This window comes from Leucoraja erinacea, chromosome 4 (genome assembly GCF_028641065.1).
Source record: "Leucoraja erinacea ecotype New England chromosome 4, Leri_hhj_1, whole genome shotgun sequence".
NCBI lineage: Eukaryota > Metazoa > Chordata > Chondrichthyes > Rajiformes > Rajidae > Leucoraja > Leucoraja erinaceus.
In genome coordinates, this window is record NC_073380.1 from 40,758,522 (window position 1) to 40,780,011 (window position 21,490).

At 41.9% G+C, this 21,490-nt stretch overlaps 1 protein-coding gene across 2 annotated transcripts in view; it reads left to right on the plus strand.

The window, feature by feature from the left end:
• Window positions 1–21,490, plus strand: part of pcmtd1 (protein-L-isoaspartate (D-aspartate) O-methyltransferase domain containing 1) — an 89,860-nt gene that overhangs the window by 8,306 nt on the left and 60,064 nt on the right. The window contains exon 2 of one of the 2 annotated variants that reach the window (XM_055634088.1): window positions 15,759–16,230. In XM_055634088.1, the coding sequence (XP_055490063.1) occupies window positions 15,924–16,230 (307 nt within the window). In that variant the 5' untranslated portion in view covers window positions 15,759–15,923. Of the gene's footprint in view, window positions 1–15,758; window positions 16,231–18,422; window positions 18,585–21,490 lie in introns of those variants that run through there. The other variant, XM_055634089.1, reaches the window with a different exon arrangement.

The window sequence follows — 21,490 nt, forward strand, 5'->3', positions numbered from 1 at the left end:
CTGGCACTTGCAGATCAGTGAGCTTAAAGCTTGTGAAGGGGAAACTTAGGACAATGATTCAATCCAGATTTTAGTTGTCATTTTGAGGCAACATATGTGGAAAAAGTTGATAGGCTATGTTTTGTTAAGATGCTTTTTCAGCAACGTGTATTCCTCAACTAATTTTGCATTCGGCACAGAATAATGCTGAGCAGTCATTTTACAAAATCAAGGAAAGCATAAATGGATGTTTTCTGAAACCAGGCATAAAAGTAACTTCCTTTTAATGATATGGAGCATAGTTTCCACTAAGATCAGAAATCTTGAATTCAGTACTGATCTCCATTGTTGTCTGTGTGGTGTTGCATGTTGATGTAGGGTTTCTTCAGTTACTCAATTTCTGTCCTACATTCCAAAGGTGTGCAGATTGGTAGGTTTGTTGGACATTGCTTTAAACATAAAATTGCTTCAATTTACCGTGGCTGGTATAATTGATGGGAATTTAAAAGAAATGTCTATTGGGAAATTGGATTGGTCAGTGAGCCAGCATACTCTGGGCTAAATGGCTTCTTCCTATGTCATGACGAAACCAAGCATTGTGGTAAATAGTAAACCCTGAGTAGGATATTAGATTTCAAGAGGATGTCAACCAGTGAAGTGGGCTGACAAATGACAAATTAAGCCATATCCAAGTATACTATAATAATTTTGAGAGGAAGAAGTACATTTAATAATATTGTCATATCAGAATGACACAAAGTGCAGGAATAAATAAATTTGATTGGGTTTAAATGCAGAAATGTTTGAAGGCAGTACACATTTTTTTTTTAAATGGACACCTTCCCTTTATTAATAGAGATACAGAGTGGGAACAGTGAATGGCATTAAATCTATATAATACTAGACCAGGTGCGGACCCGTTGGGCTCATCCCCCAAGGCAATTTTCCACCACTGACCCATAGCCCCCAACTGCGCATGGTCGGCTGACGGGTTCCCGTTGTGACGCCAGAGATCCCCGTTGTGACGGCAAACCTCCCACAACTGCGCAGGCGCCGCCGGCTAATGTGTACGCGACTACGACGTTTTTGAAGTTCAAAATGACAATAACCTGTAAAATATAAGATCAATGTGAACGCATCTCACTCTCCCTCTTCCTCATATCCACTATCCTCCTTCTCTCCACCCTCTACCAACCCTTCTCTGCTTCCTCCCCTCACCTCCCCCCCCCCTTTCTCCCCTCTTCCCCCTCCCCTCCTCCATTACGTTGCCATTCCTCATTAAAATTTCCTCCTCCATTCCCCCTCATCCCCCAGAACTCCCTCCCCCCCTCCTCTTCACCCTCCCTCTTCTTTCCCCTCTCTTCCTCCCCTCCCTCACCTCTTTCCATCTCCTTTCCTCTATCCTCAGTCACTCCCTCCCTCCCTCCCTCCATAACCCCTCCCCTCCCCTTCCTCTCCCTCTATCCCCCTGCTCCTCCACTGCTCACCTCCCCCTATCCCGCCCCCCAACTGTCCCTCCTCACCTCTCCCACTGCCCTCCCCCCTCTATCCACCCTCCCTACCTCCCACACTCCCCCCCTCTGTTCCCCCTTTCTCCCCACTCTCCTTCCTCACCTCCCCCACTTTCCCCTCCCTACCCCCCTCCTCTCCGTATGATTCTCAATGAAAATCGTGTTTTTCTTTAAAATAACTTGAACACAATGTTAGCTGTTGATCAAAATTAATTTGATTAAAACTGAGTTTTTTTTTAAATCACAATTTTTTAAAATGTAAATGAGATTCGGGATCCCATTGTGATGTTGCGCAAGCAAACAATGAGAATTTGAGTAATATAACTGATCTTGGATGTGTGTGTGTGTGTTTATTTATTTGTTTGTGTGCGATCACAGCTGCTCGAAGAAACGACATGCTAACAATAAAATGTTTACACATTCTTGTAGAGATTTATCCCGTGAAATCAAAAATCGCCTTATCTGAAAATTTCATGCATTATTTCTCGAGTTATTTATGAAAATGTTCACAAATCTCAAATAACTTAGAAAATAAACCAGATGTTCTCGCTGATGATGTCACAATTGATCTGACTGCCTGCCTGCCTCTGCTCGCACTGTGAGTGGCGTCACCCCTGTTATGTCTTCTGTACTTCTTGGCTTCTTAACATTTACTTATTTAAATTTGTCACTTAGCATTTTTAAATTGCTGCTCATGTTGCGCTCCACGCTCCGCAGGGCTCCTTGAAGTTCTAGAACATGGCGGTGTCGGCCGTTATGGCCGCGCGGGCGCGAGTGAGGTTGCGGGGTAACGTGAAGGGAAGGTGGCCCTGGCGGCCATTACTCCCTCTGGGAGAGGCCGTCAATGGAGACCTGCGATTACTCCGTCGGTCGCAGCGACTCGGGGAATCATGACGCCTTTTCCTTGCTGGTGATCCCGATCCTACCTGGAGATCTCTGGCCGTCACAGGGGACGACGTCCTCTCCGCCCCCCGCCCGATCATCTGTCACGCGGGTGGGTGGACTTCTCCTCGCGGAAGCCACGATCGGCCGGCCCTCCGCTGCTTTTGACCGTCTCCCCGCTCGCAGCAGCAGGGCCGTCCTCTGTCTCTGTGTCCCTCTCTGTCTGTGCCTCCGCGTCCCTCTCTGTCTGTGCCTCCGTGTCCCTCTCTGTCTGTGCCTCCGTGTCCCTCTCTGTCTGTGCCTCCGTGTCCCTCTCTGTCTGTGCCTCCGTGTCCCTCTCTGTCTGTGCCTCCGTGTCCCTCTCTGTCTGTGCCTCCGTGTCCCTCTCTGTCTGTGCCTCCGTGTCCCTCTCTGTCTGTGCCTCCGTGTCCCTCTCTGTCTGTGCCTCCGTGTCCCTCTCTGTCTGTGCCTCCGTGTCCCTCTCTGTCTGTGCCTCCGTGTCCCTCTCTGTCTGTGCCTCCATGTCCTTCGCTCTCTATCCCCCTCCCTCTCTAGCCACCCCTGCGAGTTGGGGGTTATGCTTCAGTGGTTAGGGTCAGGCATGGGGTAAAAGGTGTGAATGAATAATATTAATTAATATCAATGAGAGTGGTTAGTGTTTGTGTGTGTGAGAGGTTGTTTAGTGTGTGTGACGTCGCAGCCTGCCCCCTCCCCTCGCAAACGCGCGTTGATGGAACGGGACCCAACAGGTCCCACTTGGTTTGGAGAATAAAGATAAATTTTGCACTCAAACTGAAAAGCTTTCAGAAAGAAATGCAGTAAGGTCTGACAGTTGTTCTTAAAGCAGAGCACTGACGTAGTGTTAAAAATTGGAGTTGTGATCTTTCTTGTTTATTTACTCTGATGACAGAAATGTCAGCAATGGACATAGATTAAAGGTTATTGGCATTAGAATTAGGGCCAACATCAGGGAACTTTTTAAAATGCAGTTGGTTGTTGCAGACATACATCATCTGATAGGGTGTTAGAACCATCCAATTGATTGAAATTTTTAAAAGGGGAATTGAATAAATAATTGAAAGAAAAATGGTTGCGAACAGTAAAGAGTGGTGTGTAAAACTAATCTGCCATTTCGGCCAAAGGGCTGACATGGGCAAGATGCACCAAATTACTTTTGTTTTTGGGCAGTATTCAATTATTCTGTCCATTACATTTTAGTAAAAAGTATGCATGGCCACCCAATTGCTTCAGTTCTTTTGTTATGCGTCTTGTGCTATTAACAAAATATTCTTGTTTGTCACTCATACCCAGAGTGGATTTCACAATTTATTACATTGAATCTAATATTAATATCTTGCTCCCTTGGAAAGAAATATAAAGAATTGATTCCTCAAGTCTGTCACTACTTTTTGTAATTCATTCTGATTCTGTTTACATCTACTCATTTATATAATCCTCAATCTTCTTTCCTAATCTGTCTCTTAATGTATTTCTTGAAACATGCTACTTCAATTTTTGTAGTGCTTCACTTATTCTACAGATCATTTTGATATTAATGTGTTTTTTTAAATCTTTCTAGCTAAAAATGTTCCTTAATTTGTCTGATTCCTAAATTTCATGGACAATGCCAGGATGCTTGGGGAGATGAGGAAAGAGTGTAATGGGAGGTAATGAGGAGAGAGTACGAGGGAACAATACTGGGTGAGTGTGATTGTGGGCGGAGATAGTGGGAGGGAAAAGTGATGGAACAGGGGTTGCATCTTGCCCTGCCTCATTCTCCCTGATGTTTACTCTCTATCTAAAGCAGTCATGAAAAATATATTCCTGGGATACGGTGGTGTGTTGCATTTCTTGAAGAAAGCTTTGAGCATATTGTTGTATCTTTTTATTTGTTTATTGAATAATCTCCCTCATGACTGCGGTTGGAATAATGTAACTGTTTCAGGGTCTGATGTCAGGCTGGTTGGGTGATTGACATGCCTTGCCCAGGTAGTCACCTCAGGGTAGCTAAAGCCTCAATTTTGATGATATTGGCTTACAGTATTTCTATTTTCCAGGACTGGAAGATAAAAATATATAGACAAGGTCATTAAAGGTATTTAAGGTGGAGGTTGATATATTTTTCAAAGATAGAGAGTCTGGCATGAAAGAAGAGATGAGGCCTGGGGTGGATGTGCTTTTATGTTCTTGTGAAAGGTTTTCGACCTGAAATGTTAACTGTTTCACCTTCACTGTTGCTGCCTGATCTGCTGAATGTTTCCAGCATATTTTTGGTTTAATTCATTTTTGTTTTCATCATCTGCTCTTATCTTGGATTTCTAGCATCTGCGTTTTAAAAAAAAATTCTCATTTACTGCAGAGAGGTCTTCCCCAGGTTCTAGCACGGTTCCATCCCTGAGCACTGTCCCTTACCTGAATACTGTAGTTTGCAAGCCAGAAATGCAGCTGCAAAGCGAGTTCGTAGATGGTAGAAGATGGCTGCAGTTTTGCTCATATCTACGGGCTGTACATAAGTAGGACATTCATAACCTGGAGCAGACCTTCGGACAGAAATTACATTTATTTTAAGGGGCATACACGTTGAATATTCATACGTTTGGTGCTTGGACACAATAAAAAATTACCGTACTTTTCTCTGTGAACTACTTGTTTAATTCACTGAAGATTGAATGGTGAAACTGGGTACCAAATGGAAACATTTGTTTCTCTAATATTATAGCTCACCTTTATTCTCCCTGTGAGAATTATACTATAATTCGTACTCAAAATTGTCATTGTTGTTAATGACAACGTGAGCTTTCAGTGCTCAAAAATTTAGATTAATCTCACATTTTCATTTTTTATACTATTTTTAAGCTGCAGTTGAAATGACTAATTAGGTTGGGTTTTTTTCTATGAAGCTTTATAGCTATTCCAATTATTTGACAAAAATCTATCTTGCTTCTGGTAATGAGAAAGCTTTGAGGTTATTCAGTGTTTTATTTACTTCAACGTTGTTGCTTTCCCCTCTTTGCTTTCATCAGAAATAGCCCCAGAAATAGTGGATGCATTAGTGATAATTTTTCAAAACTCTTTAGATTCTGGAGTAGTTCCTGAGGATTGGAGGGTAGCTAATGTAACCCCACTTTTTAAAAAGGGAGGGAGAGAGAAAACGGGGAATTACAGACCAGTTAGTCTAACATCGGTAATGGGGAAACTGCTAGAATCAGTTATTAAAGATGGATAGGAGCACATTTGGAAAGTGGTGAAATCATTGGTCAAAGTCAGCATGGATTTATGAAAGGTAAATCATGTCTGACGAATCTTATAAAAATTTTTGAGGATGTAACTAGTAGAGTGGATAAGGGAGAACCAGTGGATGTGTTATATATGGACTTTCAGAAGGCTTTAGACAAGGTCCCACATAAGAGATTAGTATACAAACTTAAAGCACACAGTATTGGGGGTTCATTATTGATGTGGATAGAGAACTGGCTGGCAGACAGGAAGCAAAGAGTAGGAGTAAACAGGTCCTTTTCACAATGACAGGCAGTGACTAATGGGGTACCGCAAGGCTCAGCACTGGGACCCCAGCTATTTACAATATATATTAATGATTTGGACGAGGGAATTGAATGCAACATCTCCAAGTTTGCGGATGACACGAAGCTGGGGGGCAGTGTTAGCTGTGAGGAGGCTGCAAGGTGACTTGGATAGGCTGGGTGAGTGGGCAAATGCATGGCAGATGCAGTATAATGTGGATAAATGAGAGGTTATCCACTTTGGTGGCAAAAACAGGAAAGCAGACTATTATCTGAATGGTGGCCGATTAGGAAAAGGGGAGATGCAACGAGACCTGGGTGTCATGGTACACCAGTCATTAAAAGTAGGCATGCAGGTGCAGCCGGCAGTGAAGAAAGCGAATGGTATGTTAGCATTCATAGCAAAAGGATTTGAGTGTAGGAGCAGGGAGGTTCTACTGTAGATGTACAGGGTGAGACCACACCTGGAGTATTGCGTACAATTTTGGTCTCCTAATCTGAGGAAAGACATTCTTGCCATAGAGGGAGTACAGAGAAGGTTCACCAGACTGATTCCTGGGATGTCAGGATTTTCATATGAAGAATGACTGGATAGACTCGGCTTGTACACGCTAGAATTTAGAAGATTGAGGGGGAATCTTATAGAAACGTACAAAATTTTAAGGGGTTGGACAGGCTAGATGCAGGAAGATTATTCCCGATGTTGGGGAAGTCCAGAACTAGGGGTCACAGTTTAAGGATAAGAGGGAAGTCTTTTATAGTCTATATATAGATTGGGTGAATCAAATTGGCAGGGGTGCTGAGGAAGAGGATTTCTTGGAATGTATGTGGGATAGTTATCTAAATCAACATGTAGAGGAACCAACGAGAGACCAGGCTATTTTAGACTGGGTATTGAGTAATGAGGAAGGGTTAGTTAGCAGTCTAGTTGTACGTGCCCCCTTGGGCAAGAGTGACCATAATATGGTTGAGTTCTTCATTAGGATGGAGAGTGACATTGTTAATCCAGAAACAATGGTTCTGAACTTAAAGAAAGGTAACTTTGAGGGTATGAGACGTGAATTGGCCAAGATTGACTGGCAATTCATTCTAAAAGGGTTGACGGTGAATATGCAATGGAAGACATTTAAAGACTGCATGGATGAACTACAAAAATTGTTCATCGCAGTTTGGCAAAAGAATAAATCAGGGTAGGTAGTGCATCCGTGGATAACAAGGGAAATCGGGGATAGTATCAAAGTGAAGGATGATGCGTACAAATTAGCCAGAAAAAGCAGCATACCAGAGGACTGGGAGAAATTCAGAGACCAGCAGAGGAAGACAAAGGGCTTAATTAGGAAAGGAAAAAATTGATTGTGAAAGAAAACTGGCAGGGAACATAAAAACTGACTGCAAAGGTTTTATAGATTTGTGAAAAGAAAGAGATTAGTTAAAACAAATGTAGGTCCCTTGCAGTCAGAAACAGGTGAGTTGATCATGGGGAACAAGGATATGGCGGACCAATTGAATAACTACTTTGGTTCCGTCTTCACTAAGAAAGACATAAATAATCTGCCGGAAATAGCAGGGGACCGCGGGTCAAAGGAGATGGAGGAATTGAGTGAAATCCAGGTTAGTCGGGAAGTGATGTTGGATAAATTGAATGGATTAAAGGCCGATAAATCCCCAGTGCCAGATAGGCTGCATCCCAGAGTACTTAAGGAAGTAGCTCCAGAAATAGTGGATGCATTATTAATAATCTTTCAAAACTCTTTAGATTCTGGAGTAGTTCCTGAGGATTGGTGGGTAGCAAGCGTAACCCCACTTTTTAAGAAGGGAGGGAGAGAGAAAACGGGGAATTACAGACCAGTTAGTCTAACATCGGTAGTGGGGAAACTGCTAGAGTCAGTTATTAAAGATGGGATAGCAGCACATTTGGAAAGTGGTGAAATCATTGGACAAAGTCAGCATGAATTTACAAAAGGTAAATCATGTCTGACAAATCTTATAGAATTTTTCAAGGATGTAACTAGTAGCGTGGATAGGGGAGAACCAGTGGATGTGGTGTATCTGGACTTCCAGTAGGCTTTCGACAAGGTCCCACATAAGAGATTAGTATACAAACTTAAAGCACACGGCATTGGGGGTTCAGTATTGATGTGGATAGAGAACTGGCTGACAAACAGGAAGCAAAGAGTAGGAGTAAACGGGTCCTTTTCACAATGGCGGGCAGTGACTAGTGGGGTACCGCAAGGCTCAGTGCTGGGACCCCAGCTATTTACAATGGATACTAGACCAAGTGCAGACCCGTTGGGTCTGTTCCCCCAACGTGCGGTTGTGGGGGGGGGGGGGGGAGGGGGCATGGCGTCACACCCACACACTAACTATCCCCCCCCCCCCCCCGCACTCACGCTAATTACCCCCCATGATAATATATTATTATTAATTTGCTCCTTTTACCCCATAACCACACTATCCACTGACGCACAGCCCCCAACTTGCAGTCACATCTAGAGGGGGGGGGGGGGGGGGGGGGTAGAGAGTGAGGGCAGAGAGAGAAGGGGCAGAGAGTGAGAGACAGAAACACAGAGAGAGGGGCAAGAGGGAGAGGGGGATGGAGAGGAGGAGAAGAGGAAGGGTGGGTGATGGGGGAAAGATGGGGAGGAGGGAGTGAGAGAGTGAGGTGGTGCTGAGAGGGGGGGTGAGGTGGGGAGTAGGGAGGGTGGAGGAAAGAGGTTAGGGGTGTGTGGAGGGGAAGGGATTTAGGGGGGGGAGAGGAAAGAGGGTAGGGGGTGTGGAGGGGAGGGGATTTAGGGGAGGGAGGGAGCATGGGGGAGAGAGAGAGGGGGAGGATGGGAGGGGAAGAAGAGAGGGGGGGAGAGGTGGGGAGCAGGGGGGGGGTGGAGGGAAGAGGGGGTTTTTGGGGAGGGTGGAGGGAGGAGAGAGGGGGGGAGAGGGTGTGCTGAGGGGGGTGAGAGGATGGGGAGGGGTAGGGAGGGGGTGGAGGAGGTTGGAGGGAAGGGGTTAGGGGTGTGTGAAGGGGAGGGGGGCGTTTAGGGGAGGGAGGGGACGGTGGGGATGGGCGGGAGGAAGAGGGGAGTGAGGGAGAAAAAGAGGGGAGAGGGAGAGGGGGAGAGAGATGAGACAGAGAGAGAGGGAGAGAGAGAGAGAGAGAGAGGGGGGGGGGGGGGGCGAGAGAGAGGGGGAGGGGGGGAAGGAGGGAGGGGGAGAGCAGAGGCTGGGGGAGGAGAGGGAGGGGGAGGGGGGGAGGAGAGGGGGAGAGGAGGAGAGGGAGAGGAGAGGAGGGGAGAGAGAAAGAGAGTGCCTTTTTACTTCAACCCAAGCCCCCCAAACAACCATTTGCAGGCAGTGCTTTTTTATTTCAAACTAACCGTAACCATATTTTCATTTTCAAACCACATTAAGGGTACTTACTCACAGGTGTGAAGAAATTTGTTCAGTGTCATTCAGAGCTCAGAGTGACAGAGACTAATTGACAGAGCTCCATCTTGATGAGAGACTGATTGAGGCACACCACTTCCTGGTTTTATAGTCCCTCCCCCTCCCTCCAGCAGGGGCAGCAGAGAGAGATGGGGAATTTTGTAAAAACATTAATATCTCCGTCATTTTTAATCGACAGGAAAAATCCGCGGCACACATGCGGCGGAGGGGGGCTCTGAGCAAGGTGGCCAAAATTGACGGCTGTAGGTGGCGGCGTTCTCTCGGAAATCGCAGCACAGAAGGCCAAAAGCGGTCAAGAACAGAGATTTAGTAATATAGATTAATGATTTGGATGAGGAAATTGAAGGCAATATCTCCAAGTTTGCGGATGACACTAAGCTGGGGGGGCAGTGTTAGCTGTGAGGAGGATGCTAGAAGACTGCAAGGTGACTTGGATAGGCTGGGTGAGTTGGCAAATGTTTGGCAGATGCAGTATAATGTGGATAAATGTGAGGTTATCCATTTTGGTGGCAAAAACAGGAAAGCAGACTATTATCTAAATGGTGGCCGATTAGGAAAAAGGGAGATGCAGCGAGACCTGGGTGTCATGGTATACCAGTCATTGAAAGTAGGCATGCAGGTGCAGCAGGCAGCAAAGAAAGCGAATGGTATGTTAGCTTTCATAGTAAAAGGATTTGAGTATAGGAGCAGGGAAGTTCTACTGCAGTTGTACAGGGTCTTGATGAGACCACATCTGGAGTATTGCGTACAGTTTTGGTCTCCAAACCTGAGGAAGGACATTATTGCCATAGAGGGAGTGCAGAGACGGTTTACCAGACTGATTCCTGGGATGTCAGGACTGTCTTATGAAGAAAGACTGGATAGACTTGGTTTATACTCTCTAGAATTTAGGAGATTGAGAGGGGATCTTATAGAAACTTACAAAATTCTTAAGGGGTTGGACAGGCTAGATGCAGGAAGATTGTTCCCGATGTTGGGGAAGTCCAGGACAAGGGGTCACAGCTTAAGGATAAGGGGGAAATCCTTTAAAACCGAGATGAGAAAAACATTTTTCACACAGAGAGTGTTGAATCTCTGGAACTCTCTGCCACAGAGGGTACTTGAGGCCAGTTCATTGGCTATATTTAAGAGGGAGTTAGATGTGGCCCTTGTGGCTAAGGGGATCAGAGGGTATGGAGAGAAGGCAGGTACGGGATACTGAGTTGGATGATCATATTGAATGGCGGTGCAGGCTCGAAGGGCCGAATGGCCTACTCCTGCACCTAATTTCTATGTTTAGGACCGAGATGAGAAAATAATTTTTTACACGGAGATTGGTGAATCTGTGGAATTCTCTGCCACAGAAGGTAGTGGAGGCCAGTTGATTGGCTATATTTAAGAGGGAGTTAGATGTGGCCCTTGTGGCTAAAGGGATCAGGGGGTATGGAGAAAAGGCAGGGATGGGATACTGAGTTGGATGATCAGCCCTGATCATATTGAATTGCGGTGCAGGCTGGAAGGGCCGAATGGCCTACTCCTGCACCTATTTTCTATGTTTCTATGTTTCTATCAAGTGGCTTGTTGATTTAATCTTCTGAATTAATGAAGGTTATCTATGTGCAAGGCAGATCTGACATATGACAAATGCTAGTAGATGTGCTTTTATTTGAGAATTCCAAAGATTTAGACATTTTCTATGTGGTTCAGATTCAATCAGTTTCCACTTAATCCAACTTTACTTTTGTGGGGATGGACTGACCATAAGAAATGCAATTCTTCTTGGCCTGAATCAAGTTGAGATTCTGAAGAGTGATAGTTTCTGTTAACCTCAACATTTTCAAGACGTGTATATTTAAAGATACTCTAGAGCAGGGGTGGGGAACCTTTTCATGTTGCAATGCCGCATTAAATTAGTTGTAATCTAATAAGGCCGCATCCAAGAAACTTGAATTAGATATGCTTCAAAATGTACATTATTTTGTAAAAATCTAACTCCTATGTACTAACTCAAGAAAATGAAAAAAAAAAGTTCATTCTAAGGTTAACTAACCTTTTAATGAATTTGTGACTGCTTTTTGTGGGAAAGCATTTGAATATTTGGTTGCAACATGGAGGTACGCTTTTGAGCTGATCTTCTAGACGGGCATCCGTCATTTGTGACCTTAAGGGCGTCTTGATTTGGGTTAGTTAGGAGAATGTAGATTTGCAGCAATAAGTGGTTGAAAAGCAAGAAATCATTTTTCGTGCATGTTGCCGAAGACGTGGATATTCTATTGCATTTTCCATGTTTCAGTCGGATCTTTCTTAGCGTCAAATAATCTTTAAAATGTCATCTTCTGAGAGCTCAATCAATTCCATCTGTAGTTCTTTAGGAGCCTTGGAGACATCAACTAGGTGAGGTTGAAATGCTAATTTGAGTGTGATGTCATGATTCTCAAAGTCAGTGAACCTTTCATTGTATTCTTTAATTAATAAGTTATAACAGCTGCATATTCTTCAAATGATTTGCATGAATCCTCCTGCTCATCAATGACCTTCGCGAACTGGGGAAAATGTTCATCCGAAATTTCATTTTGAAGAAGAAGAGTTTTAAAAAAATAGTTTTTTTCTAAATGTTTGTATTTTTTGCCACACATATATAGACTTAGTTTTACCTTGCACAGAAACATTCAAGTAATTTTGCTTTGACATGCTATCACACAGAAATGCAGTATTTCCATAGATATCTGTTTTCAATAATTCACATTGCTGGTTCTGTTCTTCATGAAATTTATCTATCTGTTCTTGCAGATAAAAATTTTGCTAATACCTTTTCTATGCAATAGCCAACACACTTTACAAAGATACGGCAAATCCACACTGAATACCTCATCGTCCAACTTTAGCATATTACGAAACTGACGATGCCTTTTTGCATTTGCACAAATATAGTTAACAATACTTATAATGTTGCAAAATGTCACTGATGAGCATTGAATTTCTTTAATGTTGATATTGCAGTATCATAAAGCAAGCAAATCATCTTATCTTTAGCAGAAACAAGATAATATTGCAGTTCCCAATCCTCATTAAAAACTCTTTTTTTTCTTCCCTCAGCGTTCTCTTAGTTTTGTTTGACATGATGGGCTGTTAAGCAGACAGAAATTTGAAACAGTCAAACAAATACGCTGTTCAACTATTCTTAAATTCAACTTCAAACGGAAAGCCACGTGCACCGCTATCAAAAGTTGTGGTGAATCTGTTTTTGCCACAGAAGGTAGTTGAGGCCAGTTCATTGGCTATATTTAAGAGGGAGTTAGATGTGGCCCTTGTGGCTAAAGGGATCACGTGGTATGAAGAGAAGGCAGGTACAGGATACTGAGTTGGATGATCAGCCATGATCATATTGAATGGCGGTGCAGGCTCGAAGGGCCGAATGGCTTACTCCTGCACCTATTTTCTATGTTTCTATGTGTCTCAGGCGGTGGTGGCGCCAGTCAGGCAGGGAGGATTATACATACATAAACATACATTCTAGAGTCGCATTAGAACTAAATCATGACCATAACAGATGTTAAAATAGCCCTCATTACTTACTAATGTTTTAATTGTGGCCGTCAGTCGGGGAGGATTATTTCGTTGAATCTTTTTTTTACTCTTTGGTATTTTAAATACGTTCATTTTAAGATTAAAATAAAGACGAACAAAAACATATTAATAAAAATAAAAGGATTTGTTCTACAAAATTTGGAATCATTCAAAAGGCCGCACTTAATGGCCTAGAAGGACGCATGCAGCCTTAAAGCCGCAGGTTCCCCACCCCTGCTCTAGAGGTTCAATTTCACTATTTGTTCTACCTCTGTAGTGGCTGTCGAGTTTGGTGGTGAACAGTGATGTTCCACATAAAGGAGTCTATGTGCACTACACATTCTTTCCTTCAGCTTTATACGGGAGGTGGTGGGTATATGAAAATTAGTCCCATCAATTGGTATAGGTGACCAACCCTATGATAATTTTCTAACTGCTTATTTCACTTACAACATTTTAAACATTTTATTTGTTTACGTTTTGTGAATTAACTTGGATTGTTTTTAAATGGCTCTCCCTATAAGAAACAATTTAAAGTCTTTGCCATCCAGCAGGCTGTTAAAGGATGCCAGTACATGTTGGTAGTGGCTCATGCTGCAAAGCTTGGATCCTGTTCTGTGTCGCAAGATTCTGCCAGGTCATCTTATTTAGTTCTCTGTGGGTTATGCTGGTTCCAGGATATTACAGTCTTTTAAAGAATATCGTTCTCTGGTTGTGGATATAAGTACTCTGGCATGGTCTTTTGCTGTTGTTTTTTAAATAAATTTGAATGTTCACTTGCTGGCTGGAAGTTGCACTTCAGCTGAGTGATTAAGGTAATGGATTTGCAGCAAAGACATGGGTTTGAGTTCCAGCAAGACAAGCAGGGATTTAAATTCAAGGAATTAAATAAATCTAGATTTTGTTGAAAGAATGCTAGTCTTGGTAGCAGTAACCAGGAAGTGCATGAGCTGTCATTAGAAACCCATCTAGTGCACTAATCTCCTGCAGGAAAGGAAATTATCCTTGTCTACTCTAAACATGACTACAGGTTTGCAGCAATGTAGTTCACTGCCTCATTATTTGGGGGAAAATAATGATGGGCAAAAGCTACTAACATTGCCCATGATGTCTAAATCTGGTGAATGGTTTTAAAAAAAAACTTGAAAGATATGTACCTGAAAAAATTTATGACTTTTTAATATGCTGTCATAGCCTTAACTGACTTTTTAAATGCAAGTCAATCATTCACTGTCTGAATTTCTGTACAAATTAAAGTACCAGGGGCACTGCACGATTGACACCCCTGCCAACTGTTTTTTCGTCTTTTTTATTTTTTGTGCGTTTTAAAAATCTGTGTAAATGTTCTCCAGTTTGTATTATGTGAGGGTTCGGGGGAAGCTTTTACTTAGTTTCTTGCCTTGCCGGAGATGCAATTGTTTTCCGGGTCTCGTCTCTGGTTGCTCTGCGGCCTACCATTGATAGAGCTGGAGGCCTTCTCGAACTGACTTTGAGCTCCACCGCAGGGCGTGGACTTAACATCTGAGTCGATCCCCTGCCTGGGATCGCTCCAAACGCGGCCTGTGGACTTTTCATTGAGAGCTCGCAGTCACGGGAAAGGCTAGTCGGGAGCTCCAATGACGCAGAGGCTCGACCAACCCCGATGTGGGGTTCGATCGCCTAGCGCGGGGGAGCTCACATCTCCCCGTTGCAGGAGCTGATCGCTCCGATGCGGAAGGCCAAAGGGCCGCCGGCAACAGGGGTCAAGATCGTCCCGTCAACGGAGGGCTTTAGGCCCCAACCGTGGGAGAGCAAAGAAGGGAAGAGATTTGAACTTTTATTTCGCCTTCCATCACAGTGAGGAATGTGGAGGATTCCCTGTGGTGGATGTTTATGTTAAAATATATTTTGTGTGTTCCTTTGCTTTTTATTTGTATGACGGACTTGGCAAATAAAATTCGTCATATGTTGCAAAACATACTTGGTTAATAAAGTATTATTGTGATTGATTGTGAAGTGTGAATATTTCAGGAATTGTATGTTTCAGATAAATGTTTTCAAACCCATGGTGTTAGTAAAGTAGTTAGCACGTGCAATCCGTGTTAAATCAATCTGAAAGGAATGGCTGATATCTAGGATTCTGATTTCTGTTTGTTAAATAAATCTTGGGATCAAAGTTTGCTTTGATGATAATGCTGAGTTTTATTTTTCCACTAGCTATCCTGAACCCTCTGCTGCTTATATGTTTTCATGGTACAAGATGAACAAATTCTACTTGATAAACTGCACTTTCTTACTGCCATGCATTATGAAGTGAAATTAATATTGGCGCTAATTGGAAACTCTAATGTGTGCTGTACCTGTTCACTGTTGCAGATTGTTCTCTATTTGAGTCCGATTTGACTATGCAGTTAATCCATATCCTTTTCATCATAAAGATCAATATTCTTTGCCATCACGAATGCCTTCCTTTCATGTAGTCTGCCACTGAAGCCCACATGCATGGTTTTGAAATGAATGCTCTGTTGGTCAATCAGCCATCTTCCTTGTGCTAAAAGACATTCAACATGATAAATGTTGCTAGATATCCTCCTGTACCAGACCTCCTTTCGATGCAAATCTTTGGCTTTTAGACTCTCAACACCACCACCTGCATCGCCAATATTTCCCTTCTCCTCAAAGCCCCTCCATTGTCTCCAACTACATAAGCTTTACCCTCATTTACCTGCCATTCATTATTTGTCATGGCCAGCAATGTAAGAGGTTTTAAAAAAGAGATCTTAGGTGGTGTTTTGTTTGAATTTGGGTTTTGTGCACATCCCTTATCTGTGCCCTTTACTGTAAAGTAATGTGTTTAATTGCATTATTCATTTTCACGTACTGCAATTGTCTTTTGCAGGTATCCACGTAATACACTGTTATGCTACTGCAATGCTGTACTAAGGCCCCAATATCCACACTGGTGAAGTGATATACTGTTGCCACCATCTGCTCATGCATTATCCATTGCGCACCGCTTTCTAACATCTCGTGGGTCTGATCTGATTTCCTGATACAAGATACCATGGGAGGAGCTGTCAGTGCTGGTGAAGACAATGATGATTTAATTGACAACTTAAAGGAGGCCCAGTATATACGTACTGAGAGAGTGGAACAAGCCTTCAGGGCCATCGATCGTGCAGATTATTACTTGGAGGGATATAGGGACAATGCTTATAAGGATTTGGCTTGGAAGCATGGCAACATTCATCTATCAGCACCTTGTATCTACTCTGAAGTGATGGAAGCACTAAAACTTCACCCAGGATTGTCTTTCCTGAACCTTGGCAGTGGAACTGGCTATTTGAGTACAATGGTGGGCTTAATTTTAGGTAATTCAATTTTATATTTTGAGGTTCCATTTTTTAATTTGAATTCCAGTTATAAGACTATGATGTGATCTTAATGAACATTAATATTGTAAAATCTGGTTGTTTTTTTTTAAACAAAAAGTTACTTCTGTCCACCTTGGCTATCCTGTAGCTTAAGCAGGGGGGGGGGGGGGGGGGGGGGGGGGGGGGGGGGGGCTTGCATTGTGTACTGCTGGTGTAATGGATGGAATTCTCAATGGTATCTTTGAATGCTAACATCACTTTAGCTATCAATCTGCCTCTGAAGCACCCACTTGGATTCTGGGGTTGGTGAATTAAAAAAAAAAAAATTGTACCTGAAAAGATAATAGTGTATTGCAATTGGGAGTGCAAATTTGAAAATTGTCAGTTAAAAGCAATTTTTTGGGAAGAAAGTAGTAAATCTGTGAGGCTTGGGCCTTGGAAAAATTCATATGGATTATTTCAAAAGTAAATTTATGTTTGGCGTTTAACAGGAAATTAAAAAAAAAAGGTAAGCATTGAATAATTTGACATGCAATATCTAATAACTGCAGTGTACTCTAAGAAACGGGTGACCGGATTTGTTCTTCTCAGAGATGTCGTAACCCTGTGTATGAATTTGGTGTGGATCAATTGATCAAGCTTGATTCTTGAGCATCGACAGCAACTTGTATCTTGCAGCCATGGGAGCAGTAGAAGGTGACCTTTGTCTAATAGTTTGTTCAGCGGTTCTTGTGTTGGCATTTAATGCAAGACCTTACTGCTGTTCATTATGGAGTATGGAATAATCACATTTGTTTCCTATTGTAATAAACACTAAATCCTGGAAACACTTGGCAAGTCAGTTAGCATCTATGGAAGAGAAATTGTTAATATTTAGGTTTGGATCCTTCATCAAAAGGGAGAAAACAAATTGGTGTTCAGTACTACAAGAGGTGGAAGGTGGATAGGTAGAAAAAAGTGAATGACTGAGGTGAAATGCAGCAATTTAAAGTGGCAGTTAGAAATCTTTTATAATTGTTTTATTGTACTGAGTTGCTAGTTGCAAGGCAGTGGAACGTGTAGCGGTTAGACTATAGTAATAGAATGAGAAAAAAAATGGAGCCAGATGGATCGAGTTCTGATCGAGATGAAAGAAAGAGAACAAGTTACTGAAAGATGGAGAATTCTATGTTGAATCTGGAACACTAGCGTGCCCCAGCAGGAAATGTAATGTTGTTTCTCAACCTTCTATTGAGCCTCATTGTAACGGTTTGGAGTGGCTGGGAAAGATTGATCTGTGTGAGATGAGAAGTTAAAATAGCAGGCAACCAAAAGCTTGCGTAGTCCTACCAGCTGAATGCAGGTGGTCACAATCTGTTTAATATCTCCAATATAGAGGAGACATTGCTGTAAATACTGGATATAGCATGCTAGGATTGGAAGAAATGAAAGTGAATCTCTGCTCTAAGTGGAGAGACTTTGTCCTTGTATGATGGAATGGGGTGAAAGAATATTTTGTATCTCTTGCAGTTGAACAGGGGTGTATGCCTTATGGGAAGTAGTCTTGGGAGACAGAAAAGAAGGAAAGGGAATTTCAAAAGAAGGGAAGCCTTTGAAATGCTGAAACGTATGGACAGGAAATCTGCATCTGGTGGTAGGTTACTGGTGGAACAGGCAGATATCACAAATGATGATCCATTGTATACAGGGATAGGTAGGATAGTTGAGGATTAGGTAAATGCGGGGGTTTATTCTGCCCACGAGTAGGGCATGTAAGCAGAGGTGTGGGAAATGGGAAAGATGTAGACCAAAGATCTGTTCACTATGGTAGATGGGAACCTATGGTTTAAGAACCACAGTCTTGTTATTAACGGTATTTATAATTAACATTGTGTTTTTTCATTTTATGTCAGTTGGTCTCGACCTATCAGAAGCATTAACTTTGTTTTAGCCACCCCTCCACTCCTTCTCTACTACTGAAAACTAACTTGCCGGTTCTGACCAAATATCTAGGAGGTGAAATATTCCAGCATCGTCTGTTTCGATTACAGATGTGTTTTGTTTTTGTGTTAATTTTAATTTACAGTTGTGTCAGTTGTTGATTTTTTTTTTTTTAATTTCCTCAGCCTAAATCATTAATTGCATAGTGATGTTATTTCATTTTTTTGCATTTTTGACGATGGACCAAATTGTGCCAATTGTGATATTTATTGGGCTCTTCCTATCTTGATTCCCTACCTGTACGCTGACATCATCCCTCATGCAGTGATCCTTTTGGACCATTGCGGGGAACTTCGGAACACCCATTGACCTTGTGATATTCCCAGGAAACATGATCGTATTTCTACAGGACTGGAATGGCAGACATGCAAGTAAGTCGTTCCCCTCCCAATTCATCACAATATTCTGATCCTTCTATTGGGATTACTCAGCAACTGATACATATGTTCATTTTAAATATAGAGTTTTGTTGAGGTGATGCTATTTGGCATCTTTGATGTTTCATATGTTTAAGAACTGCAGATGCTGGAAAAATCGAAGGTGGACAAAAAAGCTAGAGAAACTCAGCGGGTGAGTTTATCCAGCTTTTTTCTCTACCTTTGGTGTTTCCATATAGTTAGTTATTGTTTACTAGTTGATTACTGTTTTTGTTTACTAAGATAAATAGGATATAATCTGTATTTCACGTTAAGTAAGAGTTTGCATTTAACCTCACAATTTTTTAATGTATTAATTTGCAATTTAATCTTATTAGAAAAAAGTACATTGAACAGGAATGACATTTTTCTGGTATGTTTCATTCACATGATTCTAACCCTAAGATATATCCTAATAGATATCATAACGATGGGCTGTTTGGTCTACAATTTTTTTTAATTGTGCAAAAAATATTTCCAAGAAATTTTATTTCCATATACGTGTCAATAATTACAAATACAGTTGTATTTTGTAAGGCTGGGATTGTTTGCTGAAGCATTAAGATGGAAATGTTACTGTTTTACTAAAGGGTCAAAAGTAGCCCAACTAGAAATCTACAGTGCCTCCATTCCTTACCGTTTTGCTGCAAATCATTTTGAATTTAAATCGCATTTAATGAGATTTTAAAATTAGAAAACTCAAAAAGGGCATGATTCTTACATTGACAAAAAGGAGGCTGAGTACAAATGCATTATCATCAAATATATGAAATGATTTTTATCTGCTCATATGGTGAATTGAATTATGTTTGCTAGGAAAATTAACACTTGGAGCTGATCAGTCTTCACCTGCTCACTCATCCACTGAATAATTTCTGTTTTTAATTTCTTTGGTACTAAAATTTGTTATATGACAGATTACTCACAGATCAGTGCAAGGTGCAGAGTAAAATGCATTCAGTATAGTTAGTAATTTTTAACCATATTTTATGATAAACTTGATCAATATGATTATAAATAACCTTCTTCAAAGTTAATGTTCACATATGGCTGCTTCCTGTGATCTCTTGAATAGCTATTTATTTCAAGAAATAATTCACTTTACATAATAATAATAATAATAATAATAATAATAATAATAATAATAAATACTTTATTGATCCCCTCGGGGAAATTCAGATGTCCAGAAGCCCCCAACCAACAAACCCACAGATTCAAAACAAACGCAGACAGAAAATACATAGAATACACTGTGGACACTACCTGAGAGCAATAAATACTTAAAAAGACCAATGATTAACAATTAAAAATTAAAAATTGCAAGAATGCATCCCCCTACAGCCTAGCAGTCCGAATTATAAAATCTAATGGCTGCAGGGGTGAAGGATCTCCTGAACCGCACCGTTCTACAGGACAGGGAGAGGAGCCGGTTGTTGTTCCAAGTGCTCTTTTGACTCTCCAGAATTACATGGAGGGGATGCCCGGAGTTTTTCAGGATGACCTGCACCGTGTGCCTCATACGCCTCTCAAGCACATCCATCACAGAGTCTACTCTCCCCTCCAGCACTGAGCTAGCTCGTTTAACCAGTTTGACCAGCTTCTTGTTGTTTTTTGCACTAATGCTGTTGCCCCAGCAGACAACAGCGTAGAAAATAACACTTGCGACCACAGTGTTGTAAAACATGTGCAGCATGTCATTACACACATTGAAGGATTTGAGCCTTCTGAGGAAAAATAGTCTGCTCTGGCCTTTTTTGTAGAGGGAGTCAGAGTTGACAGACCAGTCCAGTTTGTTATCAAGGTGCACTCCAAGGTATTTATATATCTGCACCACCTCAATGTCAGCCCCAGCAACGTTGACTGGCTGAAGGGGGAGCTTGGACCTGCCAAAGTTAGCCACCATCTCTTTAGTCTTAGTTGTAACATGTAACAAAAGGTCTAGGTTTAGCACCTATGTTTTAATCCCTGCATGAGATTTTAACAGGTGCTATGATTTTAATAGTGCAGATTATTAATCCTTGAACCTTGTGCTGCTTTGAAAATTTGTTGATGGTGATGGTGAATGTCAAAATTTAGATTGAAACCATTAAAATGCTTGACATGCCATGTTCAGTAGCATCTGAAAAGATTAAGGAATTAACATAATCAGGCTGACCAGGTATGTCGTAGGTGAGGAGTGTGTGATGAAAATGAAGTGAAGAGGAAGGAAGCTTTATGAAAACAAAAAATAAGAAACTAAAGAATGACAATGAAGGTGACAATGGGATACATGGACACAAAGTGTGCTGTAGGGCATGTGGATTTGAGACATTATTTAAAAAGAAAATTATAATAAATGCTGAAAATAATTAAATAAAATTGCTTGAAATGCGAATTATCTGAATCTGTTGAACTCAAATGTTGACTGAAGGCTATAATATGCCTAGTGGTGAAAATCTTAGTATTGCGTGAATATTCTGCCTATATTGAAATTGTTTCTTCTCAAATGCATTCAGCTAACATCTATCTTCTTCTATACTATTACTAAAACTTACATCTTGACCACTTCTGGTCTGCGTTGTATTTAAATTTGCGCAAATACGCTACCCTATATTGCTAGGATTACTCACCACCTTACTCGCCGTTCTCCTCTGCTCCAAGCCACCAAGTTTTGTTCCAATCAGTGGAAGATTACAAAAGTTACGAAGGTTTACAAAATCGTGAGATCAGCAGATTGGTCTTCTCGCCATGAAGGTAACGCCCATTCCCGCACCCTCTGGAGAATAAAGCCCCGGATGCCGGGCTGAGTCCGTTAGCGCACACACACACCCTCCCTCCCCCGCACACACACACACACCCTCACACACACTCTCACACACACT